At 42.2% G+C, this 21388-nt stretch overlaps 1 protein-coding gene across 1 annotated transcript; it reads right to left on the reverse strand.

Moving 5' to 3' along the window:
• Positions 1-1207: 1207 nt before the first annotated feature.
• Positions 1208-6018, reverse strand: LOC129829382 (putative beta-lactamase-like 1). Its single transcript, XM_055891047.1, has 7 exons — positions 5882-6018; positions 4382-4385; positions 3714-3785; positions 3330-3487; positions 2908-3137; positions 2493-2598; positions 1208-2192 (listed from the first exon to the last, which is right to left on the reverse strand). The coding sequence occupies exons 1-7, from the start codon at positions 6016-6018 to the stop codon at positions 1208-1210; spliced, it is 1692 nt and encodes a 563-aa protein (XP_055747022.1).
• Between the last annotated feature and the right edge of the window lie 15370 nt (positions 6019-21388).

Genomic DNA, 21388 nt, shown 5'->3' on the forward strand with positions numbered 1-21388 from the left:
TTTCCTGCAAGACAGGAATGTCAGTGTTCTGCCATGGCCAGCGAAGAGCCCGGATCTCAATCCCATTGAGCACGTCTGGGACCTGTTGGATCGAAGGGTAAGGGCTAGGGCCATTCCCCCCAGAAATGTCCGGGAACTTGCAGGTGCCTTGCTGGAAGAGTGGGGTAACATCTCACAGCAAGAACTGGCAAATCTGGTGCAGTCCATGAGGAGGAGACACACTGCAGTGCTTACTGACTGTTACTTTTGATTTTAACCCCCCCCCCCCTTTGTTCAGGGACATTCAATTTCTGTTATTCAATTTCTGTTAGTCACATGTCTGTGGAACTTGTTCAGTTTTTGTCTCAGTTGTTGAATCTTATGTACATACAAATATTTACACACGTTAAGTTTGCTGAAAATAAACGCTGTTGACAGTGAGAGGACGTTTCTTTTTTTGCTGAGTTTATTTGTGTTGACAGCATATGGACTCTACTCAATTTTGTATAATTCCATTGTATGAATGCAGTATTATTGTATTTTGAAAGTTACATATCTTGAAACTTGATTTACTGACATGCAAAACATTTTGGGACTATATCAACAATGGACTAATGAAACAAATCCCCAAATATCGTTTTTGGGTGGCGTTTTCCTTTAGGCCAGGTAGCTCTGCACTTGCCTTCTAACCTGTGGAGACAAAACATTTAGACAACAGGATTTTCTTTCCCAAGGTCATTTGAGGCACCTAAATGAATTCAAAGTGAGAAAAGTGGACATTAGGTTACAGAATTGTCACCACAGTCATATTTTGTTGTGAGACAAATAACTATCATAGTGACGACAGTATAACAACAAACAATATAACGCACCCATTTAATTTAACCTTCATGAAACCTTAATGATGGATCATTCAATAAGAATAACTTCATGCAAGAGACCGCATGATATTTGCATGGAAGACAATTGACATTGAAGATAAGATAATTATAAAACGACTTACAATTGCACTACTTTACAGAACACAATAACAAGGCCCTCTGACATTCACTGTAGGAAAAACAACAATTTACTCAGTCATGTGACGTCATACACATAAAAAATAAGCATTTGAAAGGGTAGAAAAATTAAAATTCCAAAGTCTCTGCACACTGTTCAGGCTCTGAAATGATCCACTTAAAATCCAGAATTCCATCTGTGATTCCATACAATAAAAAAAGTTCAGGGTTTAACTGTTGAAGATTGGCCGTCGAGCTATCCGGAGCACTTTGTAAGTGTTGAGCCCAGGAGAGTCGAATCCAGGCGACACGCCCTTCTTGTTGAAATAATAGAAGTTAAAGAGTTGCCTGTCCTGGGTCTCCAGAGACACTGACATGCTGTTGACCTTCAGTTTGCAGGGGTACTCCCCCTCGAACACCACCCTGAACACCCTCTCCTGCAGGAAGTCCAGCCTGATAGTCCTGTACTTGGCCAGTATCATGGTGTCCACCTGGGGCCCAAACTGCTGCATGACCAGCACCCCGCCCAAACTCGCCTTTATCTCATAGAAGGTCATGTTCTGGTAGGTGAAGAGGCCCACATAGGGCGTGGGGTCGGGCGGCGGCGAGAGCTTGCGCTGTGCATTCCTGAAAGCGCTCTCCATGGCTGGGATGAGGTGGCTGTAGGCCTGGTTGACCAGATCCCCGTCCATTGTTGGCGGCCTCACCCCGGCCATCAGCACCACCAGGCCCAGCTTCAGTCGGGGAACCAGGGAGAAGGTGGTGGCGTAGCCGTCCAGGTCTCCGTCCTTACGAACCACCTCGTAGCCCAGCTGCTCGTTGACCTCCCAGGGCGTGCCGGTGTAGTTGGCGAAGTAGCCCTGGTGGCAGCGAAACAGAGGGGTCAGCAGGGTCTTCAGGGTGTCATGTTGGAGGAGGGGCCGGCTGTAGGCCCCCAGAAGCACCATGGCCAGTTTGGCCATGTCGGCCGCCGTGGAGTACATCTGGCCAGCGGGCCGATACCAGCCCAGGTCGTAGAGGGGTGCCGATTGGCCGCTGCTGTACATGCCCACCGCCATCTGGCTCTGAATGGCTGGGGTTATATCAAAGCCTGTGTCCTCCATCCCCAGCTGCTCCAGGATGTTGTCGGACACCCAGCTCTCGTAGTCGGATTTTGCAAAGTTCTCGGCCAAGACATTAGCCAATAAAGAGAAGGCCACATTGCTGTAGTGACATCTAGAAGAGCAAGAGGAAGTATTGATCATTTTTACATTTAAGTCATTTTAGCAGACACGCTTATCCAGAGTGACTTACAGGAGCAATTAGGGTTAAGTGCCTTGCTCAAGGACACATCAACAGATTTTCCCCCTAGTCTGCTTCGGGATTCATACCAGCAACCTTTCGGTTATTGGCCCAACGCTCTTAACCACTAGGGTACCTGCAACCCCATGTCACAGTCACATTTAATCACCACCACCCTTTACCAAAATTGACTGGATAAGCTCTTAACAGGAAGGGGAATGAGGTGCATCTTACTTGGTGCCTGGGTCTGCCACTAGGACATCATCCTGTAATAGATCTATAGCAGCCTCTGTGTCACCACCCCAGAGTAGATTTGTTGCCCGAAGCCGCCTGGGTAACCCTGAAGACGAAACAAATTCTGGAGTCAAAAGAATGTCAAACGTTCTGGAGTAAAAGGAATGTACAAGGGAACTTCCTTTATCACGTAGTGCTTTCCTCAGGTTTAATCCAGTGAGAGTACAGTACAGTACATTACATTACAGCACAGTCAGAGGCATCTGGTCAGGAGAAAAGGCTAATAGGCCAGGAGCTTATTACCTCCATCTTTAGGGACAAGTCTCGATCTAAGTATAGCCTCTCTCTCCATTCACGTAATGGCCAGGGTAGGCTAAGGTTAATGTACAGTCATAAGGATGAAGAGTGCCTTCACCAGAGAGCTGACCGGCCATCCTGCGCAGGGTGACAGAGGGAGAGCGTGGCTGTGTATCTCTGTCAGAACCAGCCTTGCCATCCACAACTTCCCGCCGCTTCCCCAGCGGGTTCTTGATGGTGAAGTTTGCTGCATACTTCTCAATAGGGTCATCCAAGGAGGCCACCTTCCCCTCCTCCCATAGCTTGTACAGCATCAGTGTCGGGAAGATCTTTGAGAGACTAGCAATTCTGTTGGGAAAACAATTGTCGAGTGTTATTACTCCTGCAACCATTCACATTTGTGGCAAATCCCCCAAATATTCTCATTGTCAACCTGACCCAGTCTCTGGAAATAGATACACATCTGTCACAGAAATCATGTAAATCTCATCTAACATGCTTCTAACAAATGTTTTAACAACAGAGGAGAGCAGAGCTCACCTGTACACTGTGTATTCATTGGGTGGAGGCGAGGAGGGATCACTCCCGTTCCTTCTGCCAAAGTTTCCGTTCCACAACACAGAATCGTTGAAGACAACGATGGCAGACAGAGCTGGTAGTGTAGTGTCATGAATACTTAACCTTAGGACAACATCTATCTGTATGGGGAAAAAATGGCATCTTGTGAAGAAAAATGTGCATGTCGTGCATTCTGCCTCAAAAACAACAAGGGGCAAATCTGTCATGTTTGAGAAAGTAAAGTAAAGTCAATGCCAAATAGGCAGCTATACATGTCTGTATATCTAGTCTAGTGTTTGTCTATTTCACGTTTGGTTATCAATCGAATTCCATTCATGATCTCACGATTGAAATGTTATTGTTGACCTTTTCTAATGCTTCCTTAAGTGCAGGGATGGGATGTTCCAGGAGTACTGGCTCAGGGAAACGAGGGCACATCTTTTCCTCCTTCACCTCAATGTTCACAACATTGTCTGTGAACAGAAAGAAAGGGGATGTAACAAGTGCAGGTGGTGAATCACACTTCACGTGGTACCAAAGTGGGCCATTAAGCCAGTTCACGTCTACCAACGCCAATCATTTTCAGTTGCAACAGAAAAAGACTGTATAAAAATACTTTTTGAGTGATGGAAGTTCACCAATTATCTTTGGTACCATGGTCTCTGTTTGAGTGATGGAAGTTCACCAATTCTCTTTGGCACCATGGTCTCTGTTTGAGTGATGGAAGTTCACCAATTATCTTTGGCACCATGGTCTCTGTTTGAGTGATGGAAGTTCACCAACTTTCTTTGGCAACATGGTCTCATTATGTTAAAATTGTGGCATTTAAACATTGTGGTTGCTTTATGTCACCTTATCTCACATATTAGTTGTGTGATTTACTATCTGATGTGAGGATTTGTATGTGTTACAAATGGTAGACAATGCTCATTCTGTTGCCAGTTTATGTTTCTGTCATTCTGTACCAGGCTATGTACAGCAGGGCCGTGCTCAGACCTTTCACGGGGCAGGTGCTCAAAATGAAAAAAGGGCACCCTCCTGAGCCTACGGCACCAGACGAAGAACCCCTTAAGGTTCTAGATAGCAACTTTTTTTCTAAGAGTTTAGTGAATTTTAAGCACAGATTCAACCACAAAGACTAGGAAGGTTTTTCAATGCCTCACAAAGAAGGGCACCAATTGGTAGATGTGTAAAAATTTCAAAAAGCAGACGCTGAATATACTTTTGAGCATGGTGAAGTTGTTAATTAGGCTTTGGATGGTATATCAATACATCGAGTCACTACAAAGACACATGTGTCCTTCCTATCCCAGTTGCCGGAGAGGAAGGAAACTGCTCAGGGATTTCACCATGAGGCCAATGGGGATTTTAAAACAGTTACAGAGTTTACTGGCTGTGATAGGAAAAAACAGAGGATGGATCAACAACATTGTAGTTACTCCAAGATACTAACCTAAATAACAGAGTGAAAAGAAGGAAGCCTGTACAGAATACAAATATTCCAAAACATGCATCCTGTTTGCAACAAGGCACAAATACTGCAGAAAATGTGGCAAATGTTTTACTTTTTGTCCTAAAGACAAAGCGTTATGTTAGGGGCAAATCCAACACAACACATTACTGAGTACCACTCTTCATATTTTAGAGACTTACCCAAAAATACTATGTAACAGCTGTGAACACCACCAAAGGTGCTTCTACAAAGTATTGACTCAGGGGTGTGAATACTTATGTGAATTAGATTCATTTCTAAAAACAAGATTTCACTTTGTCATTATGGGGTATTGTGTGTAACACCACAAAATGTGGAATAAGTCAAGGGGTATGAATACTTTCTGAAGGCACTGTACGGTGGTTAACTAGAGTGTAGACTACCTGTGTTGCTGCTGCTCTGCTGCCCTGACAGTGCACCCCCTGACTGAAGAAAGGTCGGAGGTCAGAGGCTCGCAGATGCAGCTGCTCCTCTCTAAGTCTTTCTGCTTCGCTCTGCTGCGCATAGGCTGTCAGCCAACCAGACCAAATATTGATAATGATGTAAATCAAGTGTTATCAAGTGTTCCTAAAATCTTATGCTGCAGGGGGTGCTGGGGGTGATGGTATAATTATAATATAAATAATAACTATACCACCAACCAAAAGTACACTTGGTGAGTGAGAGGACAAAGGGGCAGGTGCTCATGGCACAGGTAGACCCCTATCTGTGCACATGCCTGATCTACAGTATGTGTCCTGTACAGGAACACCCACTTTCGTACCACTTCATACTCTTCCTCCCTCCCGCCCCCGGTGTTAAAGCCTGCATTAAAGGGCTCGGTAATCCAGCAGCTTTGTGTAATCCCCAGCAGCCCCTGCAAACGAGCAATTAAGCCAAAGAGGATAAGGAAACCACATGAACAAAAGTGTTTCCATGTTAAAACCCACATCTAAGTATTTTTGTCTGCTTGGGCGAAATGGCTACACTTCAACGGTCCCCCATTAGAACACACTCACAATTCAAGAATGGCTCTTGAATCAGTGGATGTATGGAACCACACATGGGATGGGAAATTCTCCTTTGACTCTTACCTATTTTTAATTTTGGCATCCTGTACTGCCAAATAAAGCATCCCGTCATGACCAAGGATATTAGCAAAAAGACCACCATGCCTAACTTGGTCCATTTCACCTTCATCTTGCTGGTCTGGTGGTCTTGCCCAAGGTTGGACAGGCTGGAAATAACATGAAAGTTAGTTGCACCTCTTACAGTCTTTATCAATGGGATCCTAATTGTCCTCTATCAAATACATTTCCCAATGAAGTATTCTTTGGCATTCTTTGGCATGGATAAATTGTTTAGTGGATAAAAAAACGTCGGATTAACACAACAGTAGTAAATGTCTTTCCAAAAGAAAACATGACATTGAAACAGAAGCTTGTTGCATCAAGCCTATAGTAGCTTATAGCAATACAAGCCAATAGCAATACAAGCCTATAGTAGCCTATAGCAATACAAGCCAGAACACTGTCAACCCCAAATGCTAATGCAATATGGACTTTCATAGATAGAATCCTGTTGACTGTATAGATACAGCGCAGCGGACTTACCACTCAATATGCTCACTTTTCCAGCTGAGAGCAGTTCCACAAGACCCAAACTTCTCACATCACTGATGTTTCATCTTTAGTAGGATGCTAGCAAAACCCCACCATCCAACCTCTCCAGTTACTTCAGTACTCTTTCACCGAGACATACAGTACATGTACAGTAACCAATGGCTCCCAATCATTCACTTGCTACCTGCTACTACCTACCCACACTTAATCCTAGTCGGTGATCCCTGAATGGGTGATTCAATTCCCTGTCCGCAAACTAGGGGCCGTGACGTCATAATCTCCAGAGGTTCTGCTGTAAAGCCATGCTGGAGAAGGCCTAGGAGAGGAGGGAACCCTTAAGCTCTCATCCTCAGCAATATAATCAGTTCAAGCCGAACGGGGGGAGGGCGAATTGATTCACTTCACAAATCACACTCTATACCAGGGTTCCCCTAGCAAATAAAACCCGCTGGTGATTTTATTTGCACCCTCAAGTTTTCTTTTAGAAATAAATATTTTTTATTATAATATAATTTTCCTTGTTTCAGCTCAGCATCATAAACAAATTGGCCAGCTGGTGGTTTTATTTGCAACCTCAAGTTTTCTTTTAAATATATATATATATGATTATTATATCATTTTCCTTGTTTCAGGTCAACATCATAAATTGTACATATTGTACCAGTCAAAAGTTTGGACACACCTACTCAATCAAGGGTTTTTCTTTATTTTTACTATTTTCTACATTGTAGAATAATATTGAAGACATCAAAACTATGAAATACCACATATAGAATCATGTAGTAACCAAAAAAAGTGTTAAACATATATTTATATTTTAGATTCTTCAAAGTACCCACCCTTTGCCTTGATGACAGCTTTGCACACTCTTGGCATTCTCTCAACCAGCTTCACGAGGAATGCTTTCCCGACAGTCTCGAAGGAGTTCCGACATATGCTGAGCAAATGTTGGCTGCTTTTCCTTCACTCTGAGATCCAACTCATCTCAAACCATCTCAATTGGGTTGAGGACGGATGATTGAGGAGGCCAGGTTATCTGATGCAGCACTCCATCACGCTCCTTGGTCAAGTAGCCCTTACACAGCCTGGAGGTGTGTTTTGGGTCATTGTCCTGTTGAAAAACAAATGATAGTCCCACTAAGAGCTGGCATATCGCTGCAGAACGCTGTGGTAGCCATGCTGGTTAAGTGTGCCTTGAATTCTAAATAAATCCCAGTGTCACCAGAAAAGCACCCCCACACCATCACACCTCCTCCTCCACGCTTCACGGTGGGAACCACACATGCGGAGATCATCTTTTCACATACTCTGTGTCTCACAAAGACATGGAGGTTGGAACCAAAAATCTAAAATGTGGACTAATCAGACCAAAGGACAGTTTTCCATCGGTCTAATGTCCATTGCTCGTGTTTCTTGGCCAAGCAAGTCTCTTTTTCTTATTGGTGTCCTTTAGTACCGTAATTTCCGGACTATAAGCCGCTACTTTTTTCCCACGCTATGAACCTTGCGCTTTATACAATGACGCGGCTAATTTATGGATTTTTCCCGCTTTCACAAATTCATGCCGCCAAAAAACTGAGCACTGTCACATAATGTGACGTAAATCGAGCGCGCTCAAACTTTCCATCATTCTGATTACGGTAGTCATTTTGTCACCCGCATCATGGCAAAGACACGGAGAAATGCATAGGATGCAGCTTTCAATTTGAAGGCGATCGATCTGGCTGTTGGAAAAGGAAATAGTGCTGCTGCACGGGAGCCTTAATGAGTCGATGATAAGACGTTGGAAACAGCAGCGTGAGAAACTGACTTAGTGCAAAAAGACAACAAAAGTTTTCAGAGGAAAGAAAAGCAGATGGCCCGAACTAGAAAATGAGGCTTGGATGAGTTTGCCTCCGGATGAAAGTGAGGAGAGCGCAATGAAAACGATCCAACATCGGATGAAGCAATTCTGAGGCTATTCAACTCCGACACCAAAGGAGATGACTTCAGTGGTTTCAGTGCACAGGAGGAAGATAGTGACCAAGGACTTTCTTGGTAGGCTATTGTTTACTGCTATTTAAAAAAAAATGTTACAAGCCTGTTTCGTTAAAGCCTATTTATTTTTGTTACAAGCCGTGTTTCGTTAAAGCCTATTTATTTTTGTTACAAGCCGTGTTTCGTTTAAAGGCTGTGTAAAGTTCATTTGTTTCAATGTACCGGTAGGCACCTGCGGCTTATAGACACGTGCGGCTTATTTATGTACAAAAAAAAATAAAAAATTAAATTCAGTGGGTGCGGCTTATATTCAGGTGCGCTTAATAGTCCAGCAATTACGGTAGTGGTTTCTTTGCAGCAATCCGACCATGAAGGCCTAATTCACACAGTCTCCTCTGAACAGTTGATGTTGAGATGTGCCTGTAACTTGAACTCTATGAAGTTTTTATTTGGGCTGCAATTTCTGAGGCTGGAAACTCTAATGAACTTATCCTCTGCAGCAGAGTTAACTCCGGGTCTTCCTTTCCTGTGGCGGTCCTCATGAGAGACCGTTTCATCATAGCGCTTGATGGTTTTTGCGACTGCACTTGAAGAAACTTTTAAGGTTTTTAAATTTTCCGCATTGACTGACCTTCATGTCTTAAAGAAGTAATGGACTGTCGTTTCTCTTTGCTTATTTGAGCTGTTCTTGCCATAATATGGACTTGTCTTTTACCAAATAGGGCTATCTTCTGTATACCAACCCTACCTTGTTACACACAACTGATTGGCTCAAATGCATTAAGAAGGAAAGAAATTCCACAAATAACTTTTAACAAGGCACACCTGTCAATTGAAATGCATTCCAGGTGACTACCTCATGAAGCTGGTTGAGAGAATGCCAAGCTTGTGCAAAGCTGTCATCAAGGCAAAGGGTGGTTACTTTGAAGAATCTCAAATATAAAATATATTTTGATTTGTTTAACGCTTTTCTGGTTACTACATGAATCCATTTGTGTTATTTCATGGTTTTGATGTCTTCACTATTATTCTACAATGTAGAAAATAGTACAAATCAAGAAAAACCCTCCAAACTTTTGAATGGTTCTGTATGTACATATATTTGAATTACAAAATAAAACAAGGTGAAATAAACATAACATAACCAACAAATACCAAAACAAAAAAAACATTCAAAAACAATAGGAATTATACATCTGCTTTCAGTTCTCTGCTCTTAATTTTTCATGACTTAAATGTTCATTAATTTATTTGACTTACATTCCTTACATACCATTAATTTTCCTTACATACCATTAATAATTGGCTGTAGTGTGTAAAATACCTCTAACAGAGTATAGAGTCCTATACAGCAAGATATTTACAATCAAATCAAATCAAATTGTATTTATTTTCTACAACAAAGCGACCAGAGTCCACTTGACCAATAAGTTCATTTAATTTTTATATTGACACTTCTTAGGGAATCTGCAAGTTTAGGGGGAAGAGATAGCAAAAAGTGGTCCCATATTGTATAGATATCTTCTTCCTTGTTCCTAAATATAGCACTCATGTACTCCAGTGCCAATACTTTAAAGATCTCACAATACCACTGATTTATTGTTACTGGCTGGTCTTTTATCCAGTTAAGGAGAATGCATTTGCGGGCCACAAAGAGTAATGTTTTAAGAAGATTGAGCTGTGCTAAGGTACGTGAGGGCCTGTTCCCAACTACAACCAGTACAAATAGCCATGTGAACATGCCCCCAGCTCCGTTTTGACATTTTCCCAGAAGTCCAAAACAGATTGCCACGAGGGCCTTTTTCCTTCTTACACTTCAACACGTATCTGAGAATTCTGCTTTCATTTTATTCCATACACTACAGGTCAAAAGTTTGGATACATCTGTCACGCCTGCTCCCGCTCCCCCTCCCTGGAGTTCGAGGACGCCAGGCTGCCCATCATTACGCACAACTGTCACCATCGTTACGCGCATCAAGTCTTTGGACTCACCTGAACTCCATTACTTTGTTGATTGCCCCTCCTATATCTGTCTGTTCCTCTGTTTGATCCCCGTGTCAGCATTAATGTTATTTTGTTTCCCCTGTCCAGACGCTGTTCGTGTTCTGTTTCATGTCCGTCGTTTATTAAATGTTCACTCCCTGTACTTGTGTCACGCCCTGATCTGTTTCACCTGTCCCTGTGATTGTCACCACCCCCTCCAGGTGTCCCTTATTTCCCCCAGTGTATTTATCCCTGTGTTTCCTGTCTCTCTGTGCCAGTTCGTCTTGTATTTTTGGTCAACCAGCGTGGTTTTCCCCATACTCCTTTTCTATTCTCTTTTGCTAGTCTTCCCAGGTTTGACCACTGCCTGTCTCTGGGCTACTTTCCCGCCTGCCTGATCATCCTGCCTGCCCTGACCTTGAATCTGCCTGCCCGCCCTTCGGTGCCTATTGAACTCTGAACTGGCTTTGACCTTTTGCCTATCCACGACCGTTCTCTTGCCTACCCCTTTGGATGAATAAACATTGTAAGACACCAACCATCTGCCTCCTGTGTCTACATCTGGGTCTCGCCTTGTGCCTTGATAACTTGCTTCTTATCTCCCAGTGTCTGTCCTCACAACACCTACTCAGTCAAGGGTTTTTCTTTATTTTTTTTTACAATTTTCTCCATTGTAGAATAATAGTGAAGACATCAAAACTCTGAAATAACATATGGAATCATGTAGTAACCAAAAATAGTTTTTTTTTGGTTACTACAATGTAGAAAATAGTAAAAATAAAGAAAAATCCTGGAATGAGTAGGTGTGTCCAAACTTTTGACTGGTACTGTATAATAGGAATCCTATGAAGCCTTTGCATAATCTTCTTTTGCATTTATTGCACCTTGTTACAGGTGAACAGTTGTCTTGCTTCGATCATAGCCTTTGTCCAATTTTGAATTTCTGGGCCCAAGTTTTCTGAACACAAAACACACATACACATATATATATGTATTCATTGTTGGACATAAAAGACTGTAAAAACACCTCCAAGTGATTTTAATTTTGGAAAACTGTTATCAAGTATTCCCATGGATAATATACAAACACATGTGATCGTATAATGTAAGCAATGTTTGAAATTATTACGTTTAAGTCAAATATCATATCTGGTTGGGATTCTTGCCGTCAGTTTGCAGTCTACAAATTGTTGCGGCCACCTGACCATCTGCTTAAGAAAAAAAACGGCCCTCGGTTGAATCTAGTTGATAATCCTAGCTTTATACCATTCTGTTAATTACACTTTTGATTTAAGAATAGAGACATGGTTGGCATGACCATTAGAGATCTATGATAAAATACTTTTTGATGATTGTAGATGTGGTCTAAACAGAAACTGGCCATGTACATTTGACATGTAATACTGGCTCCGTAACATTAATCTATAACACTTTCTACCTCCACCAAGTCATTAGGTTTTTATTTTTTTATTTTTTATTTTACCGTTATTTTACCAGGTAAGTTGACTGAGAACACGTTCTCATTTGCAGCAACGACCTGGGGAATAGTTACAGGGGAGAGGAGGGGGATGAATGAGCCAATTGTAAACTGGGGATTATTAGGTGACCATGATGGTTTGAGGGCCAGATTGGGAATTTAGCCAGGACACCGGGGTTAACACCCCTACTCTTACGATAAGTGCCATGGGATCTTTAATGACCTCAGAGAGTCAGGACACCCGTTTAACGTCCCATCCGAAAGACGGCACCCTACACAGGGCAGTGTCCCCAATCACTGCCCTGGGGCATTGGGATATTTTATTAGACCAGAGGAAAGAGTGCCTCCTACTGGCCCTCCAATACCACTTCCAGCAGCATCTGGTCTCCCATCCAGGGACTGACCAGGACCAACCCTGCTTAGCTTCAGAAGCAAGCCAGCAGTGGTATGCAGGGTGGTATGCAGCTGGTTTGCTGCTAGTTGGAGTGGATCTTCTTGACCCTAATCAGTCAGGCTTCAAGACGGGCCACTCAACCGAGACTGCTCTTCTCTGTGCCACAGAGGCTCGCTGCTCTTCCAAAGCTGACTCTCTCTCCTCTGTTCTCATCCTCCTAGATCTATCCGCTGCCCCGACGCTATGAACCATCAGATCCTCATCTCCACCCTATCAGGGCTGGGTGTCTCAGGCTTTGCACACTCTTTGGATGCATCCTACTTGGCAGGTCTCTCCAGGTGACAGAGAGGATCTGTGTCTGCACCATATACTCTCACTACTGGTGTCCCCCAGGGCTAGGTTCTAGGCCTTCTCCTCTTCTCTCTTAACATCAAGTCCCTCGGCTCTATCATATCCTCACATGGTCTCTCCTATCAGTGCTATGCGGATGACACTCAACTACTTTTCTCCTTCCCCCTTCTGACACCCAGGTGGCGACACGCATCTTTGCGTGTCTGGCAGATAACTCATCTTGGATGTCGGCCCACCACCTCAAGCTCAACCTCAACAAGACGGAGCTGCTCTTCCTCACTCCAAGACCTCTCCATCACTGTTGACAAGTCCATGGTGTCCCCCTCCCAATGTGCAAAGAACCTTGGCGTGACACTGGACAACACCCTGTCGTTCTCTGTAAACATCAAAGCAGTTACTCACTTCTGCAGGTTCATGCTCTACAACATCTGTAGAGTACGACCCTACCTCACACAGGAAGCGGCGCAAGTCCTAATCAAGTCACTTGTCATCTCCCATATGGACTACTGCAACTCGCTGTTGGCTGGAGTCTCCGCTTGTGCCACCAAACCCCTGAAACTTATCCAGAGCGCTGCAGCCCGCCTGGTGTTCAACCTTCCCAATGTCACCCAACTCCTCTGCACACTCCACTGACTTCCAGTTGAAGCTTGCATCCACTTCAAGACCATAGTCCTTGCCTACAGAGCAGCAAGAGTAACTGCCCCTTCCTACCTTCAGGCTATGGTCAAACCCTACACCCCAACCCGAGGACTCCGTCTGCCACCTCTGGTCTCTTTGCCCCGTACGGGAGGGCAGCTCCCCCTCAGCCCAGTCCAAGCTCTTCTCTGTACAGGCTGGCTGCCCAATGCTGGAACCAGCTTCCCCCTGAAGCTAGGAAAGCAAAATCCCTGCCCATCTGCCGAAAACGTCTGAAACCCTACCTCTTCAAAGAGTATCTTAACCCCCCCCCCCCCCCCCCCCCAACTTGACTCTTTTCACTCTTACTAGCTCTGACTTTGCTGATGTACTTACTTTGACTGTGATATGTGGTTGTCTTAAATAGCTATTTTAAGATGAATGCACTAACTGTAAATTGCTCTGGGTAAGAGTGTCTGCTAAATGACTCAAATGTAAATGTGAAAAAATGTGCTTACGGCATTGAAGATGAGCAATATTACACGAGCCAGGGCCAAATTATAGTTCACCACTGCCTTAGTCTCTTGTGACAGCCCGAGTAGCTGAGAGTTGGTTCTAGGTGCCGAGATTACCACAACCTGTATGTTGCTTCGGATTCTGCTTCTGCCAAATAGACAAGGATTACATGGGTATGACATATGTTTTATGCACTCAGTTACATATATGTCAGCTTTCTTTACCTTCTCACAGTCAAGTGGAAAATGTGTGTGTGTCTGCAAATACTAGTTTCACTCTAACTCAAGTGTAACTTTCATTAGGAACTGATTATGATTTATCCTCAAGACGAAGGTATAAAGCCTAGTAATGGACCACTATAATTTTCAGTAATCTTCCACCATCAAACACTACAGATTCAAACACACTATACACACTGTAGACCAAACACATCACACGTCAAACTTAAATTGGTTCAAGTCACCGCAGTAGAAATTAAGGATATTTACTGATGAGATTTATTGATGATGACATTTACACAATTTACAATTTCCATGGCACTTCATATGCTGTCTGCGGAAGGTTTCTGAAAGCAATAGATATCATAAGATGAGTACATATGTATGAGGAAAAGTTTTATGGGTTTTATAAGAACAGGTAGTACAGATATCAAATTTGATCACCATGTTTTTGCAGGAAATTTCCTACACAGCAGGAAATCGAGAACTTGGGACTATAAGGATCTATCTGAATTTTTGTCAAAATTAAGTTATTAACATAGTCCTGTTCTGTTCAATGTTCTCTACCTATATAGTACTCTAAATACCCCAATTCATGTTCAAAAGAATCCAAGATAAAAATGGCTGACTCCGTTCAAACCAATGAGGGTTCGGGACTTTAAAGGCAATTATCTCAGAATCATATTTTTGCAGATAGAACCTTGTAGTCCCAAGCTCTCGAAATGCAAACTTGTAGTGTATTCAAGGTTTAAAAAGGCTTCTTAAGTTTTTTTATTTTGGGCTAACAAAAAATGTATCAACCCCTACAAAAATGTTAATTCATTATATGTGCTGCAGGATCATTTTCCTGCTGTGAGAAACTGGTCAAATTAAGATCCTACATCTGTAGCAAGCAGATGGGCAGGAAGCTGCCCACTGAAGAAGGCGAAAGCTGCATCGTCTGTGTATGTTAGCAACCTGATGCAGTAGAAAAATGAAGAAGGAGCTTGACGTCTTTTTTAGTGCGGACCAATCTCAAATATTTTACTTATCTGAATTCCGGGGTTTTACGCACTACATTTTCTTGGGGAGAGCGCGATGGTCTTCTTTTGATGGGTAGGAAGCTCAAATACCTAAGAGAGACAGATACAGTAGCGGCACCCTTAATTAAGTTATGATGCATGATATAACACTACTGACATACAGTATGAGCTGTGACTGTGATATGGACGTGGGAAGTCAAATCCACCATATGCCCTCATACACTTTATCAGAAATGATAAATGTCTGCCCATATCATAATTATCCTCTGTTGTATGAAGTCTCAATTTATGACCATGACCCAAAAGCCATTCAAGAGTTATGTGGTTATTACCGTAATGCTTTCCAATCAGACCACAAGAGGGCAGTAGATACTGATGCTTTAGCCAGCCGTGGCACAATCATCACATAATACAGGATTTGGATTTGATAATAGCAACAATGATAGCAAAACTAAGCACCACTAAGGATTGATTGGATTTCTCCAGGATCCGAGTAAAGCCAGCAACAATATTAGCATTACAATTTGGAGTTGTGAATGCACTGATATATATATTTGTAATTGATTGTGTTTAAAAAAACACATTTTCCTCTATTAGTTTACACAGAGTAGGTTCTAGATATACCATGACGGCTCTTACAGAATCCAAACAAATGTAAGCTTTTAGAGGAGGCTAACCACTTCATATCAGCTAACCACTTCATATGTATCAGCTAACCACTTCATATGTTACAGAAATCAGCTGTTGTTTTCTTGGAGGAGAAAAGCATGCACACGTTTAAAAACCAAAGCTACTTATCTTTTATCTATAAAATGTTTGGCACAACCAGAAAAAATGTATTTTGACCACTTGAACATATATATTGGGATTCCTCCTTTGTAAACCTCATTAGCCTGATGATGTGCGTGTAGAGAAGGAGAGTGTCATTTAATACAAGGGCATTTGTTTCCACGTTTCCTCTCCTTGCCACATGTAGTTGATTACCTTTGACCTTTTTCAAAGGCAGGTGAGGAAGAGACTGAAGAGAGAACACACGGAAATTTTCCACAGGAGAGGGAAACCCAGGGACAGTCCTGCTGTCTCCAAGGCCCCACTCCATGTATAGTCATTCCGGTTGCAGTTGACAATCCTATTTCTGTCTGTGTGTTTTTTGTAAGGTTAATTGTAAGTATTCTGAATACAACTTGTTTGGTATCTTGTGGACTTGGAGACAGCCAGCGAATGTATTTCTTGTGTTTTTTTTACATTGTGTTGATCAGTACATTTAAGGGATTGACTTATTTATATGCATGAAGCACTTTAGTCTTTACGACCCTTTGATATTTAATCTCTATTTAGTGATGACTTTTACATGCTTTTACATGCTTTTACATGCTTTTACATGCCTTCCATACTGGGTACCAGTTCAGGTATTTGTTGACCCCGTCCTATCCTAGAACCGCTTTACAGGCTGGGATTTAATCAACCCCCCAGAGCAATGTTTACCCAGTGTCTTTGTTTAAAAACGTCACCTTGCGCGGGAAGTGCTGCTCACCGGAGCAAAGGTCCTCCAACTTCCTGACTTGACTTCATTAGTATCCGTTTGTATCCCAGGCAGTCGGCCATACAGTACAGACAAAACATAAAGTGAAAGCGGAAACCATCCTCAGAATGGACTACTGCATGTGGGTGGAGGAGGAAATCCTTGCTGCTCCTAAGTTTCAGAGCCTGTCTTATATTCAAAATGTGTGTTAGATGTGCTTTATGTGTCCGATTATGGACTGTACCAAAATGCAAGAGTGAGGGAGAGTGCAAACGGAAGCTTTTCAAGACACCTTTCCACCTTTGCTCACACAAGTGAAAAGAGGAAGCTTCTATTTGCTGTCCATATCTGACCCCTCCCATCTGTGACCTCATCACTGCAGCCAGGCAGGAGAGAGTGGGAGGTCACTGAGCAGTGGACTCACAGACAGACAGACAGACAGACAGACAGACAGACAGACAGACAGACATTAACCCCATCCAGCATGAATAGTCTTCTCTCAACACTGGCGTCATACAGGAGTCAAAGTGAGATGCAATCCAGAGAGACAGCGACAATCCCAAGCATTTATGAATTGTCTAAAATAAAGAGCTGGTGAATTCGCGGAAGGACAATATCTGGCACATGCTCCAGATATTAAATTACTCATTAACCATTTGCTTTTACCTGCAGATGCGTGGCAGTCTTTGTTGTTCACTCAGTGTGTCTCCAGAAATGTCTTCCAGAGCAGGCTTGTGTCACCTCCGCCAGCCATGTCAAAGAATGTTTTGTGCACCCGCACTTCAGTACGCATCATTATCAAAGACAAGTTGACTGGGTGTGTGGGACTGGGAATAGTAATTTCAGGAAATAGTTCTGATTTATGGTGGTGAAATATTGTAGTAGTGCGACATATTAGGACATCTTCAGACATCCACCTCGGACCTCATCACCTCTCCACCTCACGCCACACCCCGTGTAATCTCCCTCAGCCCTGCACTATTCAGGAGACACCCCCGCCTAGGTTCATCTCACCAAGCCACACTGACCATTTTTACCCTATTCTTTGCAATTAATTCGATTTCTATGGCTGCAATAACGCTTCTCCAGTAAAGTCTTATATCCCAAGCACTGGTATTTGCCTGGAGGTCACATTTTCACCATCATTTTCAAAGTAATCCCTGATGGCTTTGTTGTGTCTTTACAGACAGGAAACGGTCAAGGGTGCTGTTTGATCATAGTCTGAGTCTGCAGAATTGACCAAATCAGGGAAGCGAGTAGGTGGGCGTCTTTTCCTAATGCATGATGTAAGCCCATAGACTATGGAATTCTATAAAGAATACCTTTATCCAAGACCACATTAGTTGTATAGCTCTTTTGTACACTGTAAAAATGTTTTATATTGTTACCATGGCTGTGCTTATCTGTGTGTGTGTGTATATGTGTGTGCTTTATCCCTTTGTATTTTAGGGTATGAGCTGATATATATATATATATATATATATATATATATATATATATATATATATATATATATATATATATATATATATATATATATATATATATATATATATATATATACAGTGCATTCGGGAAAGAATTCAGACCCCTTTACTTTTTCAACATTTTGTTACGTTACAGCTCTTATTCTAAAATATATATTTTTTTATTCATCAGTCTACACACAATACCCCATAATGACAAAGCGAAAACTGTTTTTTTATTCAAATTTATAAAAAATTAAAAACTTAAATACCTTATTTGCATAAGTATTCAGACACTTTGCTATGAGACTCGAAATTGAGCTCAGGTGCATCCTGTTTCCATTGATCATCCTTGAGAAGTTTCTACAACTTGATTGGAGTCCACCTGTGGTAAATTCAATTGATTGGGCATGGTTTGGAAAGGCACACACCTGTCTATATAAGGTCCCACAGTTGACAGTGCAGGTCAAAGCAAAAACCAAGCCATAAGGTCAAAGGAATTGTCCGTAGAGCTACGATACAGGATTGTGTCGAGGCACAGATCTGGGGAAGGGTACCAAAGAATGGGTGCTGCATTGAAGGTCCCCAAGAACACAGTGGCCTCCATCCTTAAATGGAAGAAGTTTGGAACCACCAAGACTCATCCTAGCGCTTGCCGCCCGGCCAAACTGAGCAATCCGGGAGAAGGGCCTTGGTCAGGAAGGTGACCAAGAACCCGATGGTCAGAGCTCCAGAGTTCCTCTGTAGAGATGTGAGAACCTTCCAGAAGGACAACCATCTCTGCAGCACTCCACCAATCAGGCCTTTATGGTAGAGTGGCCAGACGGACGGCACTTTGACACACCTACTTATTCGAGGGTTTTTCTTAATTTTAACTATTTTGATTTGTTTAACACCTTTTAGGTTACTACATAATTCCACATGTGTTATTTCATAGTTTTGATGTCTTCACTATTATTCTACAATGTAGAAAATAGTCAAAATAAAGAAACCCTTGAATGAGTATGTGTCCAAACTTTTGACTGGTACTGTGTGTGAATATACATAACATTCATAAAAAAATGTGTGGCCGTCTTAGTTACTTCCCTATCTAGCCTGGTTGCGTAGCTAAATTTGCCTGTGTGACTGAATCTACATGAATAAAGAGATGAGTGTAGTCAGTGAAACAAACCAGCTTTCCTGTTCAATTTATGACCCACAAATCAAGACAGATTAGACTTGATCAGGTCGTTGGTGCCATGTGTGACCTACAATGTGCTCAGCTCGTATTTGCAGACTAGAGGGTCGCTGATCTCCCTGGGCAAAGGTTTCCATGGGAACGACCCCTGGATCCTCTAATCTGCTATTTTGCAGCCCTCGCTCATCTTGAGGCTGAGTTATGTTGGATTCCTTTATGTCAGTCCCATATCCTTCTGCTCTATTTCCTCACCCTAGACCCACTCCCTATTTGCCTCCCCGCGCCCCCACCTCCCTCTCTCCCTCTCCTGTCGTCAAGCACTCTGCTCTATTTTTTTCCTCCTTACATGTTTGTCTACTATAAGCATTTGCAGTGAATCGGCCTGGTTTTCCCACTGAAATCCAAGTGGCATGTTTCACATTCATTTGCAATGGGATCAGAAAAGAAATTAATTGAAACAAACAATTGATGGCATAATCTTTGATATACATTTTTCCACAACACACACGGTAGGATTAATTTATATAAATATTCTAGATGTAAATATTGAATACACGTCAACTTGACTGGGATGCTTTGTCCTCATTTTGTCATTCCTTTAAGGGGTCTTGACAGGCAGCACAGGCACACAGATACAGGGCCAGCCTGCTACATACTCTCTGATTCAGGAGCGCAACTTTGGTTTTAGAAGTCGGTGGGACATAATATATATTTATTTCTTTGTTTATCCAGTCGGATACACTCCAAACAGCATACCCGACCGCTCGGGGGCGTCCACATAGTCCTAAAGCACACTGTTGCCTCATTTTGTATCACATTCCAATGATAAAATTGTGAAAGCTGTGCCCCTGCTCTGAGTGCAATGTGACTCCAGAAATGCATATGGTTTTGAACACACCAATGTGTTTGATGTGCATCAAACCTACACCTAGTCATTCAATTACGCTAATAAAACTTTACTCAGTGTTTTCCAATGCCAGTGTTCAAGGACCAAATATATATTCACATGTAGGATAATGAACATCTCAACACAGTGGCCAGTGGGTGGATTATTTGTTTTAACTTTTAATATGTTTTTCTTTGATTGTGTGTTATTCTGTCTTAATGCAATGCAGAAACAGATATAGTAACATTTCTTTTCTCGTCATTTTTTGATGCTCAGATTTTAATTAAGGGGTTGTTGGGATATTAACCTACCATCCCAAGAGTAGGGGGGGAGGGGGGGGGGGTAGCATTGCTTTAAATGCTGTTGATTGGAGTAATGGAGGGTGTTAATCCATGACTAAATGGGGGTTAATTCCAGGACAAATTACTTTGTTGATGTTCTCAGGTTAGGGTCAAAGATCAAGTGTACATTTGACAATGGGCCACTTGTTTCTTACTGATCACACAACATCCTAGCATTACAATTGGATGATCCATCACATTAGGCAGATTTTGCCAGATAGTCTACCCTCTCTATGATTTTAAAGCTCCAATCTGTAATTTCTGTTTCCAGCAGACAACCTATCTGACTCTCATCCTCTCCAGACCCTTATGGCTAAAACACTACTCATATCATGTAGTTTCTGTTTCCTACTCAGGGTGGCGCAATTGTTCTTGAATGACATAGTGAACGTCCAGGAGAAGCACCAAACATGCCTAATCTTTTCATTTGAAAGTAGTTGACATGCCTGAGATTGTTTTGTTTATTTATTCGCCTGCAGAGTTTCATTAGTATAGCTAAATATATACACTGAATTACATTAGCAGTTTATGCATTTGAAAACCCATAATATCTGAGCAGAGAAGTGAAATAATACATGTTCACGCAGCTGCTTCAAAGAACCAGTGACTTGTTTGGCCATAAAGTGAAATAAGCTCCATGCAACGTCTATCTCCTCTCAACAGCATGTGTTTCACTTGTTGATGATGCACTGATAAATGATCAAAACATGTCCACGAAGACAGCCTTAGTCAATCAATAAAACAAACCATTTTATCATGCAGCTGCAACTGGTGGTAGGCTACAGTGGTGGTGGCGGAAGTATGGTACTAGTTAGCGATGCATGAACACAACAATAATGATATCTACAGTATAATAGTGTGCTTTGATGTTATTTAATTACAACATATATTAAATACAACAATTATTACATTCTCAATTCAGAGATATCTTGTAAATGTACATTGCAGCCATCTCCAAACTACAGATACATTGCCTTACCCCTTTGCATGATTCCCTTTTGGT

Source organism: Salvelinus fontinalis, chromosome 31, assembly GCF_029448725.1.
Source record: "Salvelinus fontinalis isolate EN_2023a chromosome 31, ASM2944872v1, whole genome shotgun sequence".
Lineage (NCBI taxonomy): Eukaryota > Metazoa > Chordata > Actinopteri > Salmoniformes > Salmonidae > Salvelinus > Salvelinus fontinalis.